This window comes from Lepus europaeus, chromosome 5 (genome assembly GCF_033115175.1).
Source record: "Lepus europaeus isolate LE1 chromosome 5, mLepTim1.pri, whole genome shotgun sequence".
Lineage (NCBI taxonomy): Eukaryota > Metazoa > Chordata > Mammalia > Lagomorpha > Leporidae > Lepus > Lepus europaeus.
In genome coordinates, this window is record NC_084831.1 from 37,770,702 (window position 1) to 37,795,824 (window position 25,123).

Sequence of the window (25,123 nt, forward strand, 5' to 3'; positions counted from 1 at the left end):
TATTATGAAAAAACTATATATAGGTTTCAATTTTTTATGCCAAAATAAACTTATATTTTAATTCCATTTTCCAAGAACTTTGTGTAGTACACTTATATTAGCTGATAATCAGGAAGGAGTTATAAGAGAAGTACTGCATGTTTTTGTTTACTTGTGGGTCTTCTTTAATTACAGACTGAGTTCTTTAAAGATAGGGATTATGGCACCTTCATATCATCAGCTAGAACAGTAAATCATAATGTACAGTAACATACACTGACTCTAATACAAAGATCACTGACCTGTTCACTCCTAGGCTAATCACTGGGACCGCCCAAGTACTCCCACTGCCAGGCCTGGGTCATGTGCCTACCCTTAAATCAATGGATTAGGTCAACTCTACCTAAAGCAACATCAGTTATCAACAGGGGTTGGGGGAAAGGTTCCAAGAAAAAAATCTGTAAGCTGTTACCTAAATGAGAGATAAGGGGAGCCAGAGCTGTGGCATAGCGGGTTAAAGCCACAGCAGGCAGCACCAGCATCCTATACGGTGCCAGTTCAAGTCCAGGCTGCACTACTTCTGATCCACCTCCCTGCTAATGCACCTGGGAAAGCGGCAGAGGATGGCCCAAGTACTTGGGCCCCTGAACCCATATGGAAGACCTGAAAGAAGCTCCTGGATTCAGATCTGCCCAGCTCTAACTGTTGCAACCATTTGGGGAGTGAACCAGCAGATGGAAAATTTCTCCCTCTCTCTATAACTCTGCCTTGCAAACAAATTAATTTTTTAAAAAAGAGAAAGAGAGAAGGGAAGTTAGACAGCAAAAAGGTATCAGGTATTTAGTAGACACTGTTATTATCTCCCCAAAACATATCTTGTTCCCTCCCTATACTGGCAAATTCAGTTGAGACTGACCCCTTCCTCAGCTCTAGTAGTAAATTTGACACAGCAGAGGTTTGTAACCAACTAAATCAGTAACATCTGGGTATTTGTTACAAATGCAAATTCTTGGAACCCAACCTGAGCTGCCTAATCAGAAATCTGGGGGTAGGGCCTAGCAATCTGTGTTTTAACAAGACCTCCACGTAGTTCTGATTGCATGCTCAAGTTTAAGAACTACTGATCTAGACAGAAAAACCTACCCAGATTTTAAGACAGTGATCCTTTGGAACACCGGAATGACCCAACTGGTATGAAGCTCAGGAGTTCCGTGTTAGATTTGTGGAAAGCATCCTCCTCTCCCAGGAATGTGGAGACAGGCCTCTCAGAAGCCAAAGGCAACCACCTTGTACCACCAGGGCAATCAGCCTGAGAAAAAAACCTGATACAGGGCAAAGCGAAAAGAATCACAAAAAGTAGGGCCAAAGCTTGCTAGCTTTGGGGCTGGTGCTGTGGTAAAGGTAAAGGTAAAGGTAAAGCCACCACCTGCAATGCTGGCATCCCATGTGGGCGCCAGTACAAGTCCCAGCTGCTCCTCCTCAGATCCAGCTTTCTGCTATGGCCTGGGAAAGCAGTAGAAGATGGCCCAAGTCCTTGGGCCCCTGCACCTGCACGGGAGACACAGAAGAAGCTCCTAGCTCCTGGCTTCGGATTGGCACAGTTCCGGCCGTTGCGGCCAATTGGGAGTGAACTAGCAGATGGAAGACCACTCTCTCTGACTCTCCTTCACTCCCTGTGTAACTCTTTCAATTAATAAATAAATCTTTTTTAAACAGCCTATAGATATCTAACCAATTTGAGTTGGATCTTCTGTTATTTAGATGAAAAGTATTCTGATATCTACTAACCATGTTACACATTTATTGCCAAACATAAAGTACTAGAACTGTCTAGTCAGCAGCCTCTCTCTAAACTGAAATTGCCAGATTTAGCAAATAAAAACAATAGACATTCAGTTAAATTTGAATTTCAAATAAACAATGAGAAATTTTTTTAGTATAAGTATGTCCCATATATTGCAAGGGACATATTACATATACTTTATCTAGCACCTTTATTCTCAGTTCCCATGGCTAGACCCAGAAAATCAGAGAGAGGTACAGGTGAATCCCAGACATATGTAATAGCTGCTCTTACAATTCATGAATATTCAGAAAAAGAATAAACCCCAAGCCATGAATTAAGGTCCTGCAACAGGTCTGAGCCACCTGATGGTCTTTTTAAAACTAAATAGATGTCTTCTTAACAAGCAAAACATGTTAAATACCTGTGGCAACTAAGTATAATAGAAACAAAAGTGTTGGGGCTGCCTGCAGCACCAGCATCCCATATGGGCCCGAGTTCAAGTCCCAGCTGTTCCTCTTCTGATCTGGCTCTCTGCTATGGCCTGGGAAAGCATTAGAAGATGGCCCAAGTCCTTGGGCCCCTGCACCCGCGTAGGAGACCTGGAGGAAGCTCCTGGCTCCAGGCTCCTGGCTTCAGATCAGTGCAGCTCCAGCCATTGTGGCCAACTGGGGAGTGGAACAGCGGATGAAAGACCTCTCTCTGCATCTCCTCCCTCTGTAACTCTGACTTTGAAATGAATGAATCTTTAACAAAAGAAGAAAAAAAAACTCTCTCTCTGTACTCTGCCTTTCAAATAAATAGAATAAATCTTTTTAAAAAAAAAAAGTGTTGCTTGTATTAATATTGATAGTTTTTTTTTTTTTAAATTGCTTTGCTCCCTTGAATCCTGGCCCTTATTGTTTAGATCAGAGTAATGAAAAGGTTAAGGGAGAATTCAATAAGAGAGAGGTACCCCTGGATAGTAACTAATAGTTTTGAGAAGGCAAAAAAAAAAGGAATGAAACTACTTGAGCTGTTATGAGTTGTCATCTTTTGAGAGAAGCAAGTTTGGGATTAGCCATCAAAGATGATGAAATAGGATGTTAAATAGTATAGCAGTAGGTTATGAATATAATCTACTTTGGCATTGAGATTATAGAATGAAGATTTAAATTACTTTTTTTTTTGACAGGTAGAATTATAGACAGTGAGAGAGAGAGATAGAGAGAAAGGTCTTCCTTCCATTGGTTCACTCCCCAAATGGCCACCATGGCCGGCGCTGCACTGATCGGAAGCCAGGAGCCAGGTGCTTCTTCCTGGTCTCCCATGCAGGTGCAGGGGCACAAGGACTTGGGCCATCCTCCACTGCCTTCCTGGGCCACAACAGAGAGCAGGACTGGAAGAGGAGCAACCAGGACAGAATCCGGCGCCCATGTGGGATGCCAGCGCCGCAGGCAGAGGATTAACCAAGTGAGCCACGGCACCACCCCAGCAAATGAAATTAAACATGGCTTCTTTCTCAATTTCATTGCTTTCCCTTTCATGGCCCACAAAAGAAACTAAAAATTTCAGGAAAATTTCCTTTCCAAAGTTACTTTTGCAAGTAAATTATAGGACAGTCTACATTTAGACAGCAAAATTTATATAAGTAACTCATGAGTACGACTTCATTAAATAACTAAAGCCACATATACTTGGCAACCAAACATCACAGATCAGAATTATAACACCTCAAAAAAGGATTAAAAATACATCAAAAATATCTAAACAGGTGTGTGCATTTGGCATAACAGTTAAGATGCCACTTAGGACTCCAGTGGCCCAAATCCAAGTTCCAGGGTTCGAGTCCCAGGTCTACTCCAGATTCCAGATTCCTGATAATGTATACCCTGGGAGGTAGCAGGTGATGACTTGAGTGCTTGGGTCCCTGTCATCCATGTAGGAGACCTGGACTGAGTTCCTGGCCCAGCTCTAGCTGTTCTGAGAATTTGGGAGCATTAACAAGTAGATGGAGATTTCTCTCTTTTCCTCCTTCCCTCCCTTTTCTCTCCCCCCATAAATAAAAAGTAAGTAAAAATTTAGATTTTGTATATATATATATATATATATATGTATATATATACAGAGAGAGAGAGAGAGACAATGCACACACACACAGACACACACACAATTTTAGTATTATTTTAAAAGTTAATTTTTAACAAAGCATATGGAGAAATATAAAGCTAAGAAATCAGAAAATAAACGAAGACAGTTTGGAAATAACATGCTACATAACTGGTAATACTAATATTCAGCATATTCAGTATGGAACCACTTTTTGTCACTTCCATAACATCTACCCTTGCCCAAGCCATTATCATCCTCCAGCTTGATTGGTACAATAGCCACCTAACCAATTATTACACTTTCATCATTCCCTACTTTTTGCCAGCAGCCAGATGATTCTTTTAAGTCAGGAATCATCTATGTATCAGTGTCCAATACATTCTGATGGCTTCCCATCTCAAATTTTTTTTTTAATTCACTTTTTTTTTTTTTTTTTTTGACAGGCAGAGTGGATAGTGAGAGAGAGAGAAAGGTCTTCCTTTTTGCCGTTGGTTCACCCTCCAATGGCCACTGCGGCCAGCACATCTCGCTGATCCGAAGCCAGGAGCCAGGTGCTTCTCCTGGTCCCAAGGACTTGGGCCATCCTCCACTGCCTTCCCGGGCCATAGCAGAGAGCTGGCCTGGAAGAGGGGCAACCGGGATAGAATCAGGCGCCCCAACCGGGACTAGAACCCGGTGTCCCGGCGCCGCAAGGCGGAGGATTAGCCTGTTAAGCCACGGCGCCAGCCAACCATCTCAAATTTTAAAACCCAAAGTTCTCTGAATGTCTTAAAATACTCTACATGTTTAGAAACCCTCATCACTCACACCATTACTTCTCTTCATTTCTTACTACCTTCCCCTATTTCCATTCCAGTCACACTGGCCTCATAGGTCATTACTGAACATCTCACAAAGATGCTTCTTCACCTGGTCAATCACCTGATATTTTGCTCCACCTGGCCCACTCCCCCATCCTCCACCTGTCATCTATCTGAATGACCTGCTTTCCTCACAGCAGTTCTCCTCACCCAACACTGTCTATTTTTGTTTTCTGCTGTTTCTCCATAACATTTATCACCATCACTATGTACTTCATTTAGTAATTTGTTTATTCTCTCTCTCCCCTTTTATTTAGAAATGTACACACCAGGACTGATGCTGTGGTGCAGCAGGTTAAAGCCCTGGCCTGAAGCGCCAACATCCTATATGGGCACCGGTTCAAGTCCCGGCTGTTCCTCTTCTGATCTGGCTCTCTGCTATGGCCTGGGAAAGCATTAGAAGATGGCCCAAGTCCTTGGGCCCCTGCACCCGTGTGGAAGACCCAGAAGAAGCTCCTGGCTTCAGATCGGCATAGCTCTGGTCATTGCGGCAATCTGGGGAGTGAACCAGTGGATGGAAGACTTCTCTCTGTGTCTCTACCTCTCTCTGTGTAACTCTGTGTTTCAAATAAATAAAATCTTTAAAAAAAAAAATGTACACACCATGAAGGCAGAAATTTTTGTTGCTTTGTTCCCTGCTATGCTTTGCTCACAGAGTTTGACAAATATCTCTTGAAATACACAAACAACGTATGGATATTTAATATATTCCAGGTACTACGCTAAGTATACTACAATTATTGATATACTGAATCCTTTATCATCCCATTTTTAACTGGGGAAACCACAATACAGAAAAGATAACTAAACTGCGCAAGTAACATATTCTAAAGTGGCAAAGGCACAATCTGAACTCAGATGCTCTGATTCCAAAGCCCCTTTCTTAATTACTCCATTATACTGCCTCTAGATTTCCAACGTATTAGATAAATCAATATTTATATATGTTAGTTCAAAGATATAATGTATGTCTTACTTTTTTTTTTTTTTGACAGGCAGAGTGGATAGTGAGAGAGAGAGACAGAGAGAAAGGTCTTCCTTTTCGCCGTTGGTTCACCCTCCAATGACCACTGCGGCTGGTGCATCTTGCTGATCCGAAGCCAGGAGCCAGGTGCTTCTCCTGGTTTCCCATGCGGGTACAGGGCCCAAGGACTTGGGCCATCCTCCACTGCCTTCCCGGGTCATAGCAGAGAGCTGGCCTGGAAGAGGGGCAACCAGGATAGAATCCAGCGCCCCAACCGGGACTAGAACCCGGTGTGCCGGCGCTGCAAGGCGGAGGATTAGCCTGTTGAGCTACGGCACCGGCTAATGTATGTCTTACTTTAAAGTCATATGCTGGCCACTGGATCAGCCTTTGGAGGGTGAACCAACGGCAAAGGTCTTCACCTTTCTCTCTGTCTCTCTCTCACTGTCCACTCTGCCTGTCAAAAATAGAAAAAAAAAAAGAAAAGTCATATGCTAAAGGCGGCACTATGGCACTGCAGGTTAAATCACCTCTTAGGATGCCCATATCTCATATTGAAGTGCCTGCTTCAGTTCGGGCTACTCTGCTCCCAATCCAGCTTCCTGCTAATGCACCTGGGAAGGAGGCAGATAATGGTTCAAGTACTTGGGAGACTCAGATGGAGTTCCTGGCTCCTGGTTTCAGTCTGGCCCAGCCCTGGCTTTTGCATGAATTTGGGGAGTAAACCATTGTTGGATGGAAGTGCTGGCTCACTCGCTCTCTCCCTCTTATTCTTTCTCTGTCACTTTGCTTTTCAAATACATAAATCTTAAAAAAAAAAAAAAAGTCAGAAGGAACCAAATCAGGATTGTAAAGTAGATGCCAAATGTTCTGCCATCAAAACTCTCAGGGTGGGCATTTGTTACAACTGGTAGGACACTTCTTGAGACACACATATCCCGTATCAGAATGCCTAGGTTCAAGTCTCAGCTCTGCTCTCAATTCTTGCTAGAACTGTGCACTCTAGAAGGAAGATGGTGATGGTCCCTAAAAACCACATGGGAGACCCAGATTTAGTTCCTAGCTCCAGCTCTAGCCCCAGCTGTCATGGGCATTAGGGAATAAACCAGTAGACAAAAGATTTCTCTATCTCTGTCTCTCTCTCTCTCTCCCTGCTTAAAAAAATACACTTTTTTTAAGCCTGCATAAAATTTTCTTGCTAGATGAGAGGAATTAGCAGGAGCACTATTGTGGAGAAGAACTCTCTGATGAAGCTTTCCTAGGCATTTTTCTGCTAAAGCTTTGGCTTTGTCAAAACACATTCTCCTAATAAGCAGACATTATTGTCCTTTGACCCTTCAGAAACTGAACAAACAAAATTACTTCAGCATCTCAAAAAAATATTCCCATAGCTAATGTTTTTATTTTTATCTTAAAAATATTTTTTAATTAATTTTTAACAGATTCAATGCAATTTGTAGATACAAGTCTAAGAACATAATGATATTCACCTCCTCCCTCACATTCTTCCTTCCACCTTTTTTTTCAGTTTTTAACATATTTTAGGGGCCGGCACTGTGACGCAGCAGGTTAATGCTCTGGCCTGAAGCACCGGCATCCCATACGGGCACTGATTCTAGTCCTGGCTGCTCCATTCCAATCCAGCTCTCTGCGATAGCCTGGGAAAGCATTAGAAGATGGCTCAACTCCTTGGGCCCCTGCCACCATGTGGGAGACTCAGAAGAAGCTCCTGGCTCCTGGCTTTGGATTGGCGCAGCTCCGGCCATTTCGGCCAACTGGGGAGTACCTCTCTCTCTCTCTCTCTCTCTGCCTCTCCTCTCTCTGTGTAACTCTGAATTTCGAATAAATAAATAAAATCTTTAAAAAAAAAAGTTCAGGGAGTTCATTTAAAAAAAAAGATATTTTAAATTTACATTACAATAAAAAGGTTTAATACTGCACTGAATAAGATGTTCAACAAGTAAAAAGCAAAAAGACCCTAGTTTAATATGAATATCAATAACAGCTATAAATAATTGAATGTATAAATAATCACTTCACTCATATACAATTTTTTGTCAATTAGTCATGTATAATAACAATAACAATAACAATGTACCATCTAAATACTTCCTGTGTGGTTACAAGATATTAAGTTCATTTAGACTTTGAGCCAAAATTAGTGAAATAAGCCAGTCCCAAAAAGACAAGAACCATATGCTTTCCCCTGAATATAAAAATATGTAATTTATAATTATTCACTTTCCAGTCTGCATAAAATTATTCCTGTGCATTAACTGTTGAGAAGAAAAGACCTGTTTAGATTTGTCTAGTTGCACTTTGATTAGACCATTTCACCTCTTCATAGCCATTATTTTGGTTGTGCTTTGTCTTCAGGTTCATACTGGTAAGTCATTTCATTGCCTGTTAGAATTCTTTAAAGAAATCCTTCGGGATCTTGATCCTACCTGTTTTAAATTTCCATTCAAAGTTCTGCTTTTTCTGCAGCTGATCTGGGAGCAAGTTTTGGTACACACCAAGCAAAAAAATTATTCCACATTATTTTTCAGTCAGAATTATTTCTGAGGCCTGCGATATGGTGTAGGAGGTAAAGCCGCCACCTGCAGTGCTGGCATCCCATATGGGTGCTAGTTTGTCTCCCAGTTGCTCTGCTTCCAATCCAGCTCCCTGCTATGGCCTGGGAAAGCAGCAGAAGATGGCCCAAGTCCTTGGGCCCCTGCTCCCGCGTGGGAGACTGAAGAAGTTCCTAGCTCCTGGCTTCAGATCAGCGCAGCTCCGGCCATTTCAACCATCTGGGGAGTGAACCAGTGGACAGAAAACGTCTCTCTCTCTCTCTCTCTCTCCCTCTCTCTCTCTCTGCCTCTCCTTTTCTGTATAACTCTCTTTCTTTCTTTCTTTCTTTCTTTATTTTTTTTTGACAGGCAGAGTGGACAGTGAGAGAGAGAGAGACAGAGAGAAAGGTCTTCCTTTGCCGTTGGTTCACCCTCCAATGGCTACCGCGGCCGGTGCACCGCGCTGATCCGAAGCCAGGAGCCAGGTGCTTCTCCTGGTCTCCCACGGGGTGCAGGGCCCAAGCACTTGGGCCATCCTCCACTGCACTCCCGGGCCACAGCAGAGAGCTAGACAGGAAGAGGAGCGACCAGGAGCAACCAGGACAGAATCCGGCACCCCGACCGGGACTAGAACCTGGTGTGCCAGTGCCACAGGCAGAGGATTAGCCTGTTGAGCCGCGGTGCCGGCCATCTGTATAACTCTTTCAAATAAATAAATCTTAAAAAAAAAAAAAAGAAAAGAAAAAAAAGAAAAAAGAGTTGTTTCTGTAAATTGAAACAACTGAAATCTATAATGTTGGATATCATTTCTGCTGATACTCATTGGTCTTCAATTAGGGTACAAACAAGATTCATTTTTTCCTCACAAACTGATGTGAGTGGTCAGTCATCCAAAGCCTATATTCCTCAAATGAAAAAACTGCCAGGTAAGTCAGCTTCCTCACCTTCTAGTATGCAATTGATAAGAAAGACAGAAAAAGGCTTGTCTTATATTTAACTCTTGATAGTATATGACCCTGATTTCAATTCTGAAAATGAAAATGAGTTTCCCATAGCTAGATTTGTTATGAAAAGGAAAAAAATAAATTTGCTATTACTACTTTAAAATATTTGTTTAATAGACAGAATAACAGAGAGAGAGGGAGACAGAGAGAGATCTCTCAACTGCTGATCCACTTCCCAAAATGCCTGCAACAGCTGGGGCTAGGCTAGGACAAAGCCAGAAGCCAGGAACTGAATTTGGATTTTCCACAGGGATGGCAGGAACCCAAATACTTGAGCCATCATCCACAGCCTCCCAGGTACATTAGCAGGAAGCTGGACTCAAACTAGGCACTCCAATATAGGATACAGATGTCCCCAGGGATGCCACCATGCTCAACCTTATTACTTTTTCTTTACAAACACAGACAAGAACTTTGATGACAGCTGTATTTTTCCAAATTACTTTTCAGAGTGGCCTTCTCACTTCCTTCTTCACATTCTCTCCCAAATACAACCATATGCCTCGGGGGAAGCTAACACCATCCCAGATTCAGGGACGTACTTAGACTAAGGGTAATCAAAGTGGTTGGATCAGAAAGTAGCATATTATCCAATTCTGGCCCAAAAAATGTAGAGGTTTTCAGAGAAAGCTTCCACTCTCAAAAAAAAAAAAAAAAAAGACAACAAGAAGAAATATCTTTTATCTTTGAGCATTTGGGAAGTGAACCAGTGGATGAAAGATCTCTTTATATATACATCTCTCTGTTGCTCTGCCTTTCTTTTTTTTTTTTAACTTTTATTTAATAAATATAAATTTCCAAAGTACAGCTTATAGATTACAGTGGCTTTTCCCTCCCATAATTTCCCTCTTACCCGCAATCCTCCCATCTCCTGCTCCCTCTCCCATTCCATTCACATCAAGATTAATTCTCAATTATCTTTATACACAGAAGATCAATCTAGTATATATTAAGTAACAATTTCAAAAGTTTGCACCCACACAGAAAAACAAAGTATAAAGTACTTTTTGAGTACTAGTTATAGCATTAATTCACATTGTACAACACATTAAGGACAGAGATCCTACATGAGGAGTAAGTGTACAGTGACTCCTATTGTTGACTTAACAAATTGACACTCTTGTTTATGGTGTCAGTAATCACCCTAGGCTCTTGTCATGAGTTGCCAAGGCTATGGAAGCCTTTTGAGTTCGCCGACTCTGATCTCACACAAGGTCATAGTCAAAGTGGAAGTTTTCTCCTCCCTTCAGAGAATGGCACCTCCTTCTTTGGTGGCCCATTCTTTCCACTGGGATCTCACTCATGCTCTGCCTTTCAAATAAATAAAAATAAACTTTTCCGGGGCTGGCACTGTGGCACAGTGGGTTAAAGCCCTGGCCTACAATGCCTGCATCCTATATGGGCACCGATTTGAATTCCAGTTGCTCCACTTCCAATCCAGCTCCCTACTAATGTACCTGGGGAAACAGCAGAGGATGGCCCAAGTGCTTGGACCGCTACACCCAAGTGGGAGACCCAGAAGAAGCTCCTGGTTCCCGGCTTCAGATAGGCTCAGCTCCGGCTATTACAGCCATTTGGAGAGAGAAGCTCCAGGCTCCTGGCTTCATCTTGGCCCAGCTCCGGCCATTGTGGCCATTTGAGGAGACACTTCTCTCTCTCTCGCTCTCTCTCTCTCTCTCTTTCTCTCTCTCTCTCTCTGCCTCTGCTTCTCTGTAACTCTGCCTTTCATATGAATAAATAAATCTTAAAAAAAAACACAGTATAATGTCTAATCACTTCCTTATAAAAAAAACAGGATACAAGGCAATGTTTGAACTGACATGGGACACATAAAATAGTATGATTTGGCAGGCTGGACCTAGACCAGTGCCACTTCTGCTTTTAAAAACTTAAATAACTCTTACTTTATATGAACAAGAAACAAAAAAATGTACCAAATATGGGAGGCCAATTCGGAAATTAATCTTAATAAGGATTAATGGCAGGGGGCGCCAGATTCTGTCCCGGTTGCCCCTCTTCCAGTCCAGCTCTCTGCTGTGGCCCGGGAGTGAAGTGGAAGATGGCCCAAGTGCTTGGGCCCTGCACCCCATGGGAGACCAGGAGAAGCACCTGGCTCCTGCCTTCGGATCAGCGTGGTGCGCCGGCCACAGTGCGCCAACCGCGGCGGCCATTGGAGGGTGAACCAACGGCAAAAGGAAGACCTTTCTCTCTGTCTCTCTCTCTCACTGTCCACTCTGCCTGTCAAAAAAAAAAAAAAAAAAAAAAGAAAAAGGATTAATGGCAGACCTTATCAAGTTATCCCAAGTCAAGTCCTACACATTTAAGATTTATTTAATTATTTGAAAGGCAGAGTTATAGAGACGGAGGCAGAGAGAGGAAGAGGGAGAGAGAGATCATCTATCTGTTGGTTTACTCCCCAAATGGTCGCAACACCCAGGGCTAGGCCAGCCCAAAGCCAGGAGCATGGAACTCATCAGGGTTTCCTACATGGGTGCCAGGGGCCCAAGAACTTGGGCCATCTTCAGCTGATTTCCCAGGTGCATTATGACGGAGCAGGATCAGAAATGGAGCAGCCAAGTCTCAAACCGGTGTTCACATGGTATGCTAGCATCACAGGCAGCAGCTACACCACAATGTCCACCCCAAGTCCTACACATTCTAAAGTTAACAAGTATAATAATACATTGGATAAGTGAAGTTTCCAACTTGTCCTATGCTGGGCAAAACTAACCTATCAACTTTTAAAAACTTATACTGATTTCCAATTCATCAAAATTTACTTTATTAGAAACCACAAAATATTGCTAATAACATTGAGTATTGCACTTTTTTAGTTATTTCCTTTGCTAGAATAAATTATCTTCCCAAGTTTAAAGGTCATATCTTAATAATAAACAATATCAACATTTTGAAACTTAAGTCACAAAATGAAGTTGGTTGGATCCACAGGCTTAAGTTAACAAAATACCCAGGCACTGGATATTTAGAGGAAAAAAACATATAGAAGAAAAACAACAGCCAGACCCCAAAAACTTGTTTTGTTAAAGAAATAAATTACACTCATTTATTAAATACACTTACAATTTCATGTCAAAATAAAAGACCATAGTCCCACACACAAAGGGACGCAGCCCTAGATTTCTAGGAGGAAGTTTTAAGAAGAAAGCAGGGGTGGGGGGGGGGATTTTTTTGGCATAGTGGTTAAGACATTGCTTGGGATACCCATATCACATATCACAGTGCCTGGATTCTAATCCCTGTTCCACTCCCAATTCTAGCTTCCAGCTAATGAGTACCCTGAGAGGCCACAGGTGATGGCTCAAGTCCTTGAGTCCCTACCACCCATGTAGCAGACCAGAATTGAGTTCCTGGCTTCCAGCTTCAGCCTGACCTAGCCCCAGATTTGCAGACACTTACAGAGTAAACCCACAAATGGGACCCCTCTGTCTGTCACTCTCTCTGTGCCTTTCAAGTAAAAGAAATAAAAGTTAAAAATCAAGTAAAGGACAAGCACAGGATCCTGATTTACAGATAGGGACAGGATGGGTATATTCTACATAGGAAGCAGTATAACCAAAAGCTTGAAGGTACGAATGAGCAAGGTATATTCAGAGTATTGGGCTAGAGGAGAAATGTGAACAGATGATTAATATTAAAGTTATGAATATAATTTGGTGCATAATACTAAATATCATATATGCTAAGTTTAAGAAGATGACCCCTGCTTCAAAGAAATAGAGTGTAGGCATTGTGGTATAGCAGGTTAAGCCACTGCTTGGAACATAGCATCCTATATTGGAGTATCTGGGGTGAAGTTACACATCTGCTTCAGATCCAGCTTCTTGCTAATGCACATGGGAGGCATATGATAGTCTAAGTACTTAAGTTTCTGACATAATTTGTGAGACCTGTTTGGAGTTCCTGGCTCCTGGCTTTGGTCTGGCCCAGCTCTGACTGTTGCAGATATTTGGGGAGTAAACCAGCAGATAGAAGAAACCTCTCTGTTTCTTTGTCATTTTGCCTTTCAAATAAATAAATAAACTTAAAAAAAAGAAGAAGAAGAAGAAATGGAGTACGATGATTATTTCAGAGAAAGACATTAAGAGAATGAAAATAATATTTTATTAGTATTATTTTGATTGAAGAATTCAGGATAATCATATATGGACAGGGGAAGAAGAAATTAGAAACAGAACAAACAGTTAGCAGGTACTATTTAAGAGCATGGGCATTACAGTAAGGCAGACAGACCTACTCTGCTACTTGCTAGCTGTAAGCTAGTTTTAGAAATAAATTACTAGGCCAGCGCTGTGGCTCAACAGGCTAATCCTCCGCCTGCGGCACCGGCACACCGGGTTCTAGTCCCGGTCGGGGCGCCGGATTCTATCCCAGTTGCCCCTCTTCCAGGCCAGCTCTCTGCTATGGCCCGGGAAGGCAGTGGAGGATGGCCCAAGTCCTTGGGCTCTGCACCCGCATGGGAGACCAGGAGAAGCACCTGGCTCCTGGCTTCGGATCAGCGAGATGCGCCGGCCGCAGCGGCCATTGGAGGGTGAACCAACGGCAAAAAGGAAGACCTTTCTCTCTGTCTCTCTCTCTCACTATCCACTCTGCCTGTCAAAAATAAAAAAAAAAAAAAAGAAGAAGAAAGAAATTACTAAACCTAAGTCTCAGTTTCCCATCTATAAACTAGAATAATAATAATAATGCATATTTTATAAGGTTGCTGTGTGGCTAAGAGAAATAGTACATATAAAAACATTTGGTACTAATATTAACATTTAATTAGTCTAGAAAAATTATTCAACAAATTACCTTAATTATAAATTTCAAATGTGAGATGACAAGGAACTGGACAAAGGCAATGGAAACAAAAAAGTGACTTAGAGTTACATTTTCATAAACTCATAAAATGTTATAACCAGGGGCTGGCACTGTGGCACAGCAGGTTAAGCCACAGCCTGTGACACCTGCATCCCATATTGGAGTGCTGGTATATGTGTCGCAGCTGCTCCGCTTCCAATCCACCTCCCCATTAATGTGCCTCGGAAAACAGTGGAAGAAGGTCCAAGTACTTGGGCCCTGCCACCCACAAGCAAAACCCAGATAGAATTTCTGATTCCTGGCTTCAGCCTGGCCCAGCCCCAACTACTGCAGCCATTTGGCAAGTGAAACTAAGGATGGAAGCTCTCTTTCTCTGTGTCTCTCCTTCTTTCCCTGCCAATCTGCCTTTGCCTTTCAAATAATATTTTTAAAAAATAAAATAAATTCTAAAAAAAAGATGTTATAACCAGAAGACTATAAAATTTACAAAAATAAAATGGGTGAAACACAGCCCCAGTTTAAACATTAAAGATAAAGAAATAATGGGGGGGGAAATCTGTTTAAGGTTTTTCACTGCAAGAAAACACAAAGAGGGGCCCAGTATCTTGGCACAGCAAGTAATGGGAAAGCAATAGAATATGGCCCAAGTTCTTGGTACCTGCTACCCATGCAGGAAACATGAAGTTCCAGGCTCTGACTTCAACCTGGCCCAACCCAGTTGTTGCAGCCATTTAGAGTGTGAACCAATGGATAGAGGATCTCCTCAGTCTCTCCCTCTCAGTCATTCTGCCTTTCAAGTAAATTAAATTTTTTTTTAAAAAGAACACAAAGAGGTAGACTTGGAATAACATAATCAATAATAATCTTTAACATGTACCATGTACCAAATATTATGTTAGAAATAGATACAGTACAGTACATCAGATCCCCACTGCTCTGAAAGATAGATGTTAGTCCAACTTGACAAAAGAGAAAACAGATGCTCAGAAAGATTAAGTACTAGCCATATAAACTTTGGGCAGGGTGGATAAGAAGCGAAGACAATTTTGCAACCTATGTCATCTATTTTCAAAGTCTATATTCTTTCCATTCAGGCTGCTTCCCTCTTTAATACCAGTTTTTTAAAATGTCATATCACATAGACCTAATCATATTTAAATCTTTTTCTACCTACTTTATTAAATATTGCAACCATAAATATGTACTAACTTTTCTACCTTTAAGAAAAATACAAAGATATTCAGCATCTAAATACTGATGAGAATAAAATCAAAAAGCATTATCAAATAGGAAAATTACCAAACTTCTAATGAAATATAGTTAGATACACAGTATACACATTAAATAAAAGCAACGACTTCTCTTTTCCTTTTTTTTTAAAAAAAAGGATTTATTTATTTATTGGAGAGGCAGAGCTACAGACAGAGACAGAGAGAAAAGTCGTCCATCTGTTGGTTCACTCCCCAAATGGCTTCCTCCGGGTATTCCACGTGGGTGCAGGGGCCCAAGCACTTGGGCCTTCTTCCACTGCTTTCTCAGGCCATTAGCAGGGAGCTGCATCGGAAGTGGAGCAGCTGGGACTTGAACAGACACCCATACAAGATCTCAGCGCTGCAGGTGGAGGCTTAATGTACTAAGCTACAGTGCCAGCCCCATTGGTTTTTGATAAGAAAAAAAAAATTGGCACAACTTTCACTTCATTTGAATATATTAATGTATTTCCTATACAATATTATATTAACATTTTCTCAAACTACAGTGTCATTAGAATATAAAATACCCTACCATACCCAAGAGAAGTATTTATATAGGATGAACCCTTCAAGTATTCATGGTTAAATAAGAAAAATTAGGAGCCGGCATTGTGGTAGAGTGAGTTAAGCTGCCTCCTGTGACACTGGCATCCTGTATGGTCACCAGTTCAAGTCCTGGCTGCTCTAATTCCAAGCCAACTCCCTGCTAATGTGCCTCAGAAAGCAGCAGAAGATGGTCCAAGTACTTGGGCCCCTCCTATCCACATGAAAGACCCAGATGAGGCTCCTGGCTTCAGCCTGGCCCAGCTCTGGCTATTGTGGTCATTGGGGTAATGAACCAGCAGACTTAAGATCTCTCTCTCCTTCTATCTCTATAACTCTGTCTTCCAAATTAATTAATTAATTTTAAAAAATTAAACACAGAAATAGGATACCCATCTTGCTAATTACAGGAACCACATAGCAACAAATAATTGATTTTTTCATTGTAGGTCTCAGCAGATATTTTCCTTAATCATCACAGGGCCAATGTACCACTTCTCTACCAAAATGTTACTTAATCTAAATTTTACTTCATTAATTTTAATTTTACAGATTCTGCCACTGCTTGCAATACTGGTATCCTATATCTGAATGCCAGTTCAAGTCCCAGCTGTTGGACCTCTAATCCAGCTTCCCACTAATGTGCCTGAGAATACAATCAATGAGGGCCTAAGTGCTTGGGCCGCTGCCACCCAAATGGAAGACCTAGATGGAGTTCCTGGATCCTGGCTTCCATTGGTATAGGCCCTGGCTATTGCAGACATTTGGGGAGTGACAGCAGATAGAGGATCAGTTTCTCAGTCTCTCTCTCTTTCTTTCTCTCTCTGTCTCTGTGTTGCTCTTTCAAATAAATTAATAAGTCTTAAAAATAAATAAATTTGGCCGGTGCCACGGCTCACTTGGCGCCGGCACCCCGGGTTCTAGTCCTGGTTGGGGAGCCGGAATCTGTCCTGGTTGCTCCTCTTCCAGTCCAGCTCTCTGCTGTGGCCCGGGAAGGCAGTGGAGGATGGCCCAAGTCCTTGGGCCCTGCACCTGCATGGGAGACCAGGAGAAGCACCTGGCTCCTGGCTTTGGATCAGCACAGTACACCAGCCAATGGCAGCCATTTGGTGGGTGAACCAGCGAAAGGAAGACCTTTCTCTCTGTCTCTCTCTCTCTCTCTCACTAACTCTGCCTGTCAAAAATAAATAAATAAATAAATAAATAAATAAATTTTACCAGGTTTAATATACCAAGTATGCCAAGATAAGCAAATAAGTTTCTTTAAGCACTCTTTTCACCTGACTTTAAGGTCAGGAGATACTTTACCAGGTATCTTGACAAACTAATCAGATGACTTCTAGGCTAGCAGTTCTCAAAATGTAGTCCAGAGTTCCCAAAACCCCTTTAGAGTGTCTAAGAGGTCAAAATTATTTTTATAACACTGTATTACTAAAATATTATATGTCTATTTCATTCTCATTCTCTCCCAGGTATACAGTTTTCCAAATTGAATGCAGGAGCAGAATTGCAAATTTAGATGTTTTCCATGGAGTTGGACATTAAAGATAGTTGCAGAAACATGAAAGTATCACCTTTCTCATTAATTTTTAATACATTTTTACCGAAAAAGTTATATTGACATCTATTCTTTTAAATGAACTAAGTATTTTAAAAATTTTTCATTTTATTCTAACACAGTAAATAATAATAGAGATAACCCAGTTAAACAGAATTTCTTTAGGGTCTTAGTAATTTTTTAAAATATTTATTTATTTGAAAGTCAGAATTAAATAGAAAAGGAGAGTCAGAGAGAGAGAGAGAGAAAGTAAGTCTTCCATTAGCTGGTTCACTCCTCAGTTGGCCACAATGGCCAGAGGTGTGCTGATCTGAAGCCAGGAGCCAGGAGCTTCTTCCAGGTCTCAAGGCCCAGGTCTCAAGGACTTGGGCCATCTTCTACTGCTTTCCTAAGCCATAGCTGAGAGCTGGATTGCAAATAAAACAGCTGGGACTTGAACCGGCATCCATATGGGTTGCCGGCACCGCAGGTGGTGGCTTTACCCACTATGCCACAGCAGCAGCCCCAGTCTTCAATATTTTTTTAAGATTTATGTTATTTATTTATTAAAGTCAGAATTACAGAGAGAGAGGAGAGGCAGAGAGAGAGAGGGGTCTTCCATCCGCTGGTTCACTCCCCAATCGGCCACAATAGCCGGAGCTGCACCGACCCACAGTCAGGAGCCAGGAGCTTCTTCCAGGTCTTCCCACACGGGTGCAGGGCCCAAAGACTTGGGTCATCTTCTACTGCTTTCTCAGGCCATAGCAGAGAGCTGGACAGAAGTGGAGCAGCCGGGATTCAAACTGGCGTCCATATGGGATGCCAGCACTACAGGTGGTAGCTTTATCTGCTACGCCACAGTGCTGGCCCTGGTCTTCAATAATTTTTAAAAATCTATGGGCCAGGGACTAGCACTGTGGTATAGCGGGTAATGCCACAGCTTTCAGTGCCACCATTCCATATGGGCAGCTGGTTCAAGTCTCAGCTGTTCCACTTTCAATACAGCTCTCTGCTATGGCCTGAGAAAGCAGCAGAAAATGGCCCAAGTTGCTTCAGCCCCTGAACCTGTCCATATGGGAAACCCGGAAGAAACTCCAGGTTCCAGGCCAGCGCCGTGGCTTAACAGGCCAATCCTCCGCCTTGCAGTGCTGGCACACTGGGTTCTAGTCCCGGTTGGGGCGCCGGATTCTATCCTGGTTGCCCCTCTTCCAGGCCAGCTCTCTACTATGGCCCGGGAAGGCAGTGGAGGATGGCCCAAGTCCTTGGGCCCTGCCACCCGCATGGGAGACCAGGAGAAGCGCCTGGCTCCTGGCTTCAGATCAGCACGATGCGCCAGCCGCAGCAGCCATTGGAGGGTGGACCAACGACAAAAGGAAGACCTTTCTCTCTGTCTCTCTCTCACATTATCCACTCTGCCTGTCAAAAAAAAGAAAAAAAGAAACTCCAGGTTCCTGGCTTCAGATAGGCACAGCTCGGGCTGTTGTGGCCCTCTGGGGAGTGAGCCAGCGGACGAAGACCTCTATTTCTCTCTCTGCCTCTGCCTCTCTGTAACTCTGCCTTCAAAAAATAAATAAATAAATCTTTAAAAAAAAAAAAATCTATGGGCCAGCATTGTGACACAGTACGTAAAGCTGCAGCCTGCAACACCAGCATCCCATATGGGTGCCAATTTCAGTCCTGGCTGCTCCACTTCCAATCCAATTCCCTGCTAACGTTCCTGGAAGGCAGCAGAAGATGGTTCAAGTGGTTGGGCCACTGTCACCAGTGTGAGAGAGCAGGATGGAGTTCATGGCTCCAGGCTTCAATCCAGCCCAGCCCCGATATTACAGCCATTTGGAGAGTAAACTGGCAGATAGAAGATTCTCTCTCTCTCTCTCTCTCTCTCTCTCTCTCTCTGTAACTCTCTTTCAAATAAATGGATAGATCTTTAAAAAAGAAAAAGGAGAGTGGAGGAGAGAGAAGGAGGAAGGAAGAGAGGAAGACAGAATCTAAAAGGGATACTGAGATAAAAAAATTGAGAAGCACTTCTCTGGGCCTTCCTGTGTTTGTTTTGCCAAACTGTTAATTAATGTTCTAATTATCTACTGAAAAAATGCTGCTGTTCTAAAGATAATTCCAGAAGTTTGTCTTGATAAAAACAAAGTCTACAGACAATCTTAAAGAGTTATGCTTATTAATTTTAAAATAATCACTTAATTTTCCTAAAATAAAAACAATAACATCAGAACTAAAGTGGTAAGATAATAGACCACTTTATACAAGCTTTGTGCAGTTGTGTATACCAGAAATGGGTCTCACTGAGAAGCCAATCCAGCAGTTGCTTTTTTCCTGAATAATCCCGATTCCCAAATTCACAGCAAGGCTAACCAATTCCTATGTACCACAATCTCAACATTTCTAAAGTAGAAAGTTTTATGTCACAAATAAACAGTATTTTTACTGCTGCTAGAAAATACATAATCATTAAGACATTAAACACCCCTTTGGATTCTTACATTGCCAATAACTGACAGTAAGCATAGCAATTCATGCAGTTATTAGAAACCTTGAGGATGCATGGCTAACAATAGTCATGTAAAAAACAGGATGGAAGGAAATACTTTTTTAAAAGTTTTTTTAGACCACTAAAAGCAATAAAAAGAAATATTCTGCATTTATGGTTCAGTCTAAAATCAAGATGAAAAAAACACTGGCACCATTACAATTAAGGGCCCTAAGTCAAGAGATGTCTAATTCAAAAGTTATTTAACCCTAGGCTATTACAACAGTCAAGGAATGAAGCGACCAAGAGCCTTAAGTAAAAAAGTACCTAAAGGCTAGAAAGAAACAGTGCACCCTAGTTATTTATTAATTCAACACATATTGATTAAATGATTAAATTGCCTACTACTTGCAAGACCCTAAGCAATCTAAGAAGCTCATAACCAGGTGGGAAGCCAATTTCACAGGGGGAAGTATACATAAATAAATACAGTAGCTGTTCTAAACAGAATGGAAGAAATTCCGTACGAAAAATGCTATAAGAGGGCGGGAAGAGGAAGGTGGGATGACTTCTCATAATGGATCAGGGAACACATTCCCTGGCAAAGAAGACCTCTTACCTGAGTCTGAAACATATAAAAGATTTCAACAAGTGAACACTGGGCATGAAAAGCATCTCAAGAAGAAAAAAAGCATACATTCAAGGCACAGCAAATATAAAATACCTTCCATAGAAGTCATGATGGACTCCAGAATGGACTGGAAAATCATTTTGGAAGCAAAAATAAGGGAGCAAGCAACTTGGGCCCCCCACTCCTCAAAAAAGAAAAACAGGCCAAGGGAAGCCATTGAAAGACTTTAAAAAACCTTTAGAAGATTTAACATTGGAAGGTAAAAACATCAAATGATAGTTTAACATTACTATGGATTGAACAGAGTACAAACGGGAAAAAGGTTAAGAGTGCTATCACATCAGTCCAGGAAGGAAATAATAAGAGCTTGATTTGGTGTAGAAACCAGGAAAAAGATACAAAACATGCTGCAACCACTTCACTGACGATTTACCTATAGCTTTAAATGTTTCAAAAACTTAATTTTTCATATAAAACAAGGTTGGCATATCACATTATTTCCATTACAAACACTTACTTCATAGGCAATGCTTCAGCATACTCAAGTGTGATTCCCTTTTAAAAAGCCATTAATAATAACTAATTATATTCTACATTACAGATACAAAATGGATAATAAAGAACAGCATATGCATATTCTCAATACTGTGAATAGAATCTCAGCATATAAAATTTCATTCAAGGATGAACATTTTAAGCTCAAAAGTTTATTGCCATGGAAATTAAACAAAGTTTGGATCAGAATTTTCTGTACAATCTTATAAGACCCACATCCCTACCTAATTATAACAGTCAACTTTTCTTAAAAGTATTTTTGGACTAGACTTAACTTGGCCAATATTTTTCAACCATTAGGGCCTTCTTCATTTTCTCCCTTCCTCCCTACTCACCTCCCCACCCAACACATTTTCTTTGTATGTTTGGAAGGCAAGATGCTATATGTCATGGTATGATTCTAAGGCAGTTTGAATATATAATTTTTATAATAACCAAAATCTAGAATTATCAACCTTACTTTTTACACAAGAAGTACCAGTGATGTAATAAATGCCCGACCACATAAATGACAAATGTATCTAGAAGAAGTGATGCTTTACCATTGGGGGAAACAAAGGGGGAGACATACACAATAGATGGGTGGCAAATTTTACAAACTTTACAGAACACTGAAAAGCGCATCTGGATTGCAGTCACAATTATAAAAGCAAAGAAGGCTCTAAAATGACGAAAAAAAAATTCTAAGTGATCATTAAGTGAAAAATGTTTATTCGAGTTAGTAGTTTAATATACCATCATTTAATACTATGACTAATTGAAAAAAAAAGGAGGATAATTTGCTGTTTGCAAGGACACACTAAACAATTTCTACATACCTTCTATACGACATTTATAATTCACTACGTTTGCATGGGCTCAAATCCTTTCCAATGTTTCCAAAAATACATAATCTTATAATAAGTGAGACTCCCCAGACACACAATTTATTCTGTAGGCTTAGCTATAACACATTTTTAAAGACATAATGAATTCATCCACAACAAAAACCAGGAGTCACAAAGGCCCTCTATTTATTCAAAATTGTTACATAAAGCACTGTCTGTAATTGCAAACAGGGCTTGAAAATTTGACAGCTAATAACCATAAAATGGAGTAGATTTAAAAAAAAAAAAAAACTTTTCCATTTTCTCTTCCTTTTCTTTCCCTACCAGATACACAAAATGTCTGTAATGGCTTCAGACAAAGCTCTAAAACAAAAAATACAGTATAATGTATACTTCACATTATATGTACAGGACTCTATAACATATATGTGCACATCATATATTCCCAGGAAAGAGGAAGGTTCCTCTTTTTTTTCCTGAGAATTTAAGTTATAGTAAACACTCTTCCATAAATTAAACAACCATAAATTAAAGAGTAATAAAATGCTGCACACAGACCTCTCTGAGTAACTATATTCTGAAAAGGAAAACCTCAGTCTAAGGCCATGACTGAATAAGATCGCCCAGTCCCTGAAAATCACTAACCGGCATTTGGTTTCTGTAAGAGAAACGAGGAGTCTTAAAATGAATAATCACACAGGCAACTCAGTTTCAGAAGTTAACCAAGGTAAAACACAAGGACCCAAATCAGACTCCTTAAGGAATCTCCCCAAAGAGAAAGCATGACTTCAAGAGTGGGATATAAAACATTCCTTGCAGGTAGAAGTCTTTAATTGGGGGAGAGAAAAAAAAAAGTGAAGAACCGATAAAAACCTTTACGACATGCAAAAGTAAAGTTTAAAAAGGGGGAGGGGGTCCTCTCCTCCCACCCCCACTGCAGCCCCCACCCCCACCTCCTCAGGACAATAGGATCAGGGTCCGAACTGCAAACTTTAAACGTGTAAACCACAAGCAGTTTTACTGCAGCTCTAACTGCAAATCTCTCATCCCGAATTTAGTGCACCCAGAAATACTTCTGCCCTCCAAATATCACCAAGGGCTTGTTAAACACAAATCAGACCCATCACAAGATTTTTTTTCTCCCAAGTACCTGGAGGATCCATTTCAATATAAAATATCAGTTCTGTCGAATAGGGCATCATCACCTCCCTCCAGTCTGCGTCATCGCGGTCCATACTCCACACCGTATTGTACATCGCGCTGTCAGGGGCAGGTCGTCAGAAAATATATAGAAAGCATATATTTTTTATCTGATATTTAAAAATCTAAAAATATATATCTGTAAAAGTTCCACACGGAAATGTACTTCGGGTTTTCCAACGACCGGTACAAGTCCAGCCAACTACCAGGACGAGGACAGGGTCCTCCCTCTCCTCTTACAGCACCCGGCAAAATGCCCCCCGAACTTTCAAGCTACGGGTTTTTCTCCTCAGAGCGTACAGAGAGGCTTGGGGCACGGAGGTGTTTAAAAACGGCTTCCCAAAAATCCTTTCCACACAATCGTTCTCCAAAGAAAAATCTCCCACCACCTCCAGATCTTTCCGCGGAAGCCACTTTTGTGTCCTTCGGAGGGAGAATGGAGCGGGGAAAAAACAAAAACAAAAACAAAAACGCGTTGGGAGAAAGCTGGGGAAGTGACAAAGGCAGGCATAAAAAAAGGGACTGAGGGTTGCGTTCAAGTTTCGGGGTCCCACTGGTCTACACAGAGCTATTCCCTCAGGACCGGGATTCGGGATCCTTTCCCGCCGGGCTCAGAACCGAAGCTGCCGCAGCCTGGGATTGGGGCCCGTGAGAGAGTCCGGCGGCTCGGCTCGGCTCGGCTGGGCGCTCCCTCCGGGGTGTGAGCAGCCCCGCCAGCGCCGGCTCCCCTCACGCTCTGCCCTGACTCCAGCCACTAGAGTTTCATTTTAACGGCGCGGAGGGGACATCCTCCCCCGCCCCCCACGCCCCCCCGCTGAGGCGCCACCCAACCGCGCAGGGCAAGGGGACAGCCGACATCACCGCTGCCCCCTCCCGCTGGATCCCTCCTGGAAGCACTAAGAGTTCTGTCAGGCACCTAAAAAACCCTTCACGAAACTGACCTCCATCTCGGCTTTCAATTCTCCCCTCCGCTCCCTAGGCCTCGGCTCCTTAATCAGGTAGCCTCGTCCCACCCCCCAAGTCTCAATCAGAATGGTACGGTCCGGGCGCTGGCCGCACGCCAGGAGTCAGGGCCTGGAGCACGCGAGCCAAGCCGGGAGGGAGAGTGGAGGAGGGAGGAGATGGAAGAGAACTAAGCCGGGTGGTGATTGGCTGATCCCGGTTGCCGGAGCCTGGAGCCTGCGTCTTTTGTCTGCCTTGCTCCAGCGAAGGAGCGGGAGACGGCTGCGCTCCCCGAGCGGACCAATCAGAAGACAGCCGGCGCCGGCCGGTGAGACAGCTATTGGTCAGAGCCCAGTTACCAAGCGGGACAAAGGCAGAAGGGGGAAGAAAAGAAGAGGAAGCAAAAAAAAAAAAAAAAGAAAGAAAGAAAGAAAGCGCAAACGGCGGTTACTGACAGGCTGGGCGAGCGCTCAGGGGTTCAAGCTGCCCGGAGACAGGCGGGGCTCCTGCTGAGGCTCGGTCCGCCCGGACGCGTGAGGAGCGGGAGGGGACGGGCTGGCGGGAGCCGCTTCTGCCCGGAGACGAGCTGCGGGGGAGGGGCGGGCGTGGAGGGGCGCGCGCTCTCCGGTCCTGGGCGGGCTGCCGGCGGAGCCACTCCTCGCGGCCCTCTTCACCGCGCTGGGACGGCCCTGCCCACCGCCCGTGATAAGTTGTCAGATAAAGCAGGAGTCCCGAAGCCCACTGACGGGCCCGTGAGGGCTCCGTGAGAGGATGTGCCCGTGGCCCCCGAGCCCGTCCCTTCTCCCCTTGAAGAGCTAGGCGTTTCTCGGGTAGGTGTTTCACAGCTCCTCCGAGCGCAGCAGTAACCCCACATCTGAAGTCAATAGTGGGGCGGCCCGCCAAGCCTCTCCAGCTGAGTGCTCAAGCCAGAAAAGGATGTCCTGGAATTAGTGAGTGTGGGGTTTCTGAGGCCAGTCACAGGTGTTGGGATCTCTCGCCCAAAGAGCTCGGTTCTGTGTTCCTGACAGACCCCCTTCCTCACACACCCGGTCCCTTCTCCATAGCTGAAAGCTATGAGGTTTGCTTCAGTATGAATATT

General features: G+C 42.7%; 1 protein-coding gene across 2 annotated transcripts in view; it reads right to left on the reverse strand.

Moving 5' to 3' along the window:
* The window catches only part of PIK3R3 (phosphoinositide-3-kinase regulatory subunit 3), a 148,218-nt gene extending 123,671 nt beyond the window's left edge, over window positions 1-24,547 (reverse strand). Inside the window, exons 1-2 of one of the 2 annotated variants that reach the window (XM_062191233.1) lie at window positions 24,480-24,547; window positions 23,033-23,142 (exon numbers count right to left, since the gene is read on the reverse strand). In XM_062191233.1, coding sequence (XP_062047217.1) covers window positions 23,033-23,138 — 106 coding nt within the window. In that variant the 5' untranslated portion in view covers window positions 23,139-23,142; window positions 24,480-24,547. Of the gene's footprint in view, window positions 1-23,032; window positions 23,143-24,023; window positions 24,092-24,479 lie in introns of those variants that run through there. The other variant, XM_062191231.1, reaches the window with a different exon arrangement.
* Window positions 24,548-25,123: the final 576 nt, after the last annotated feature.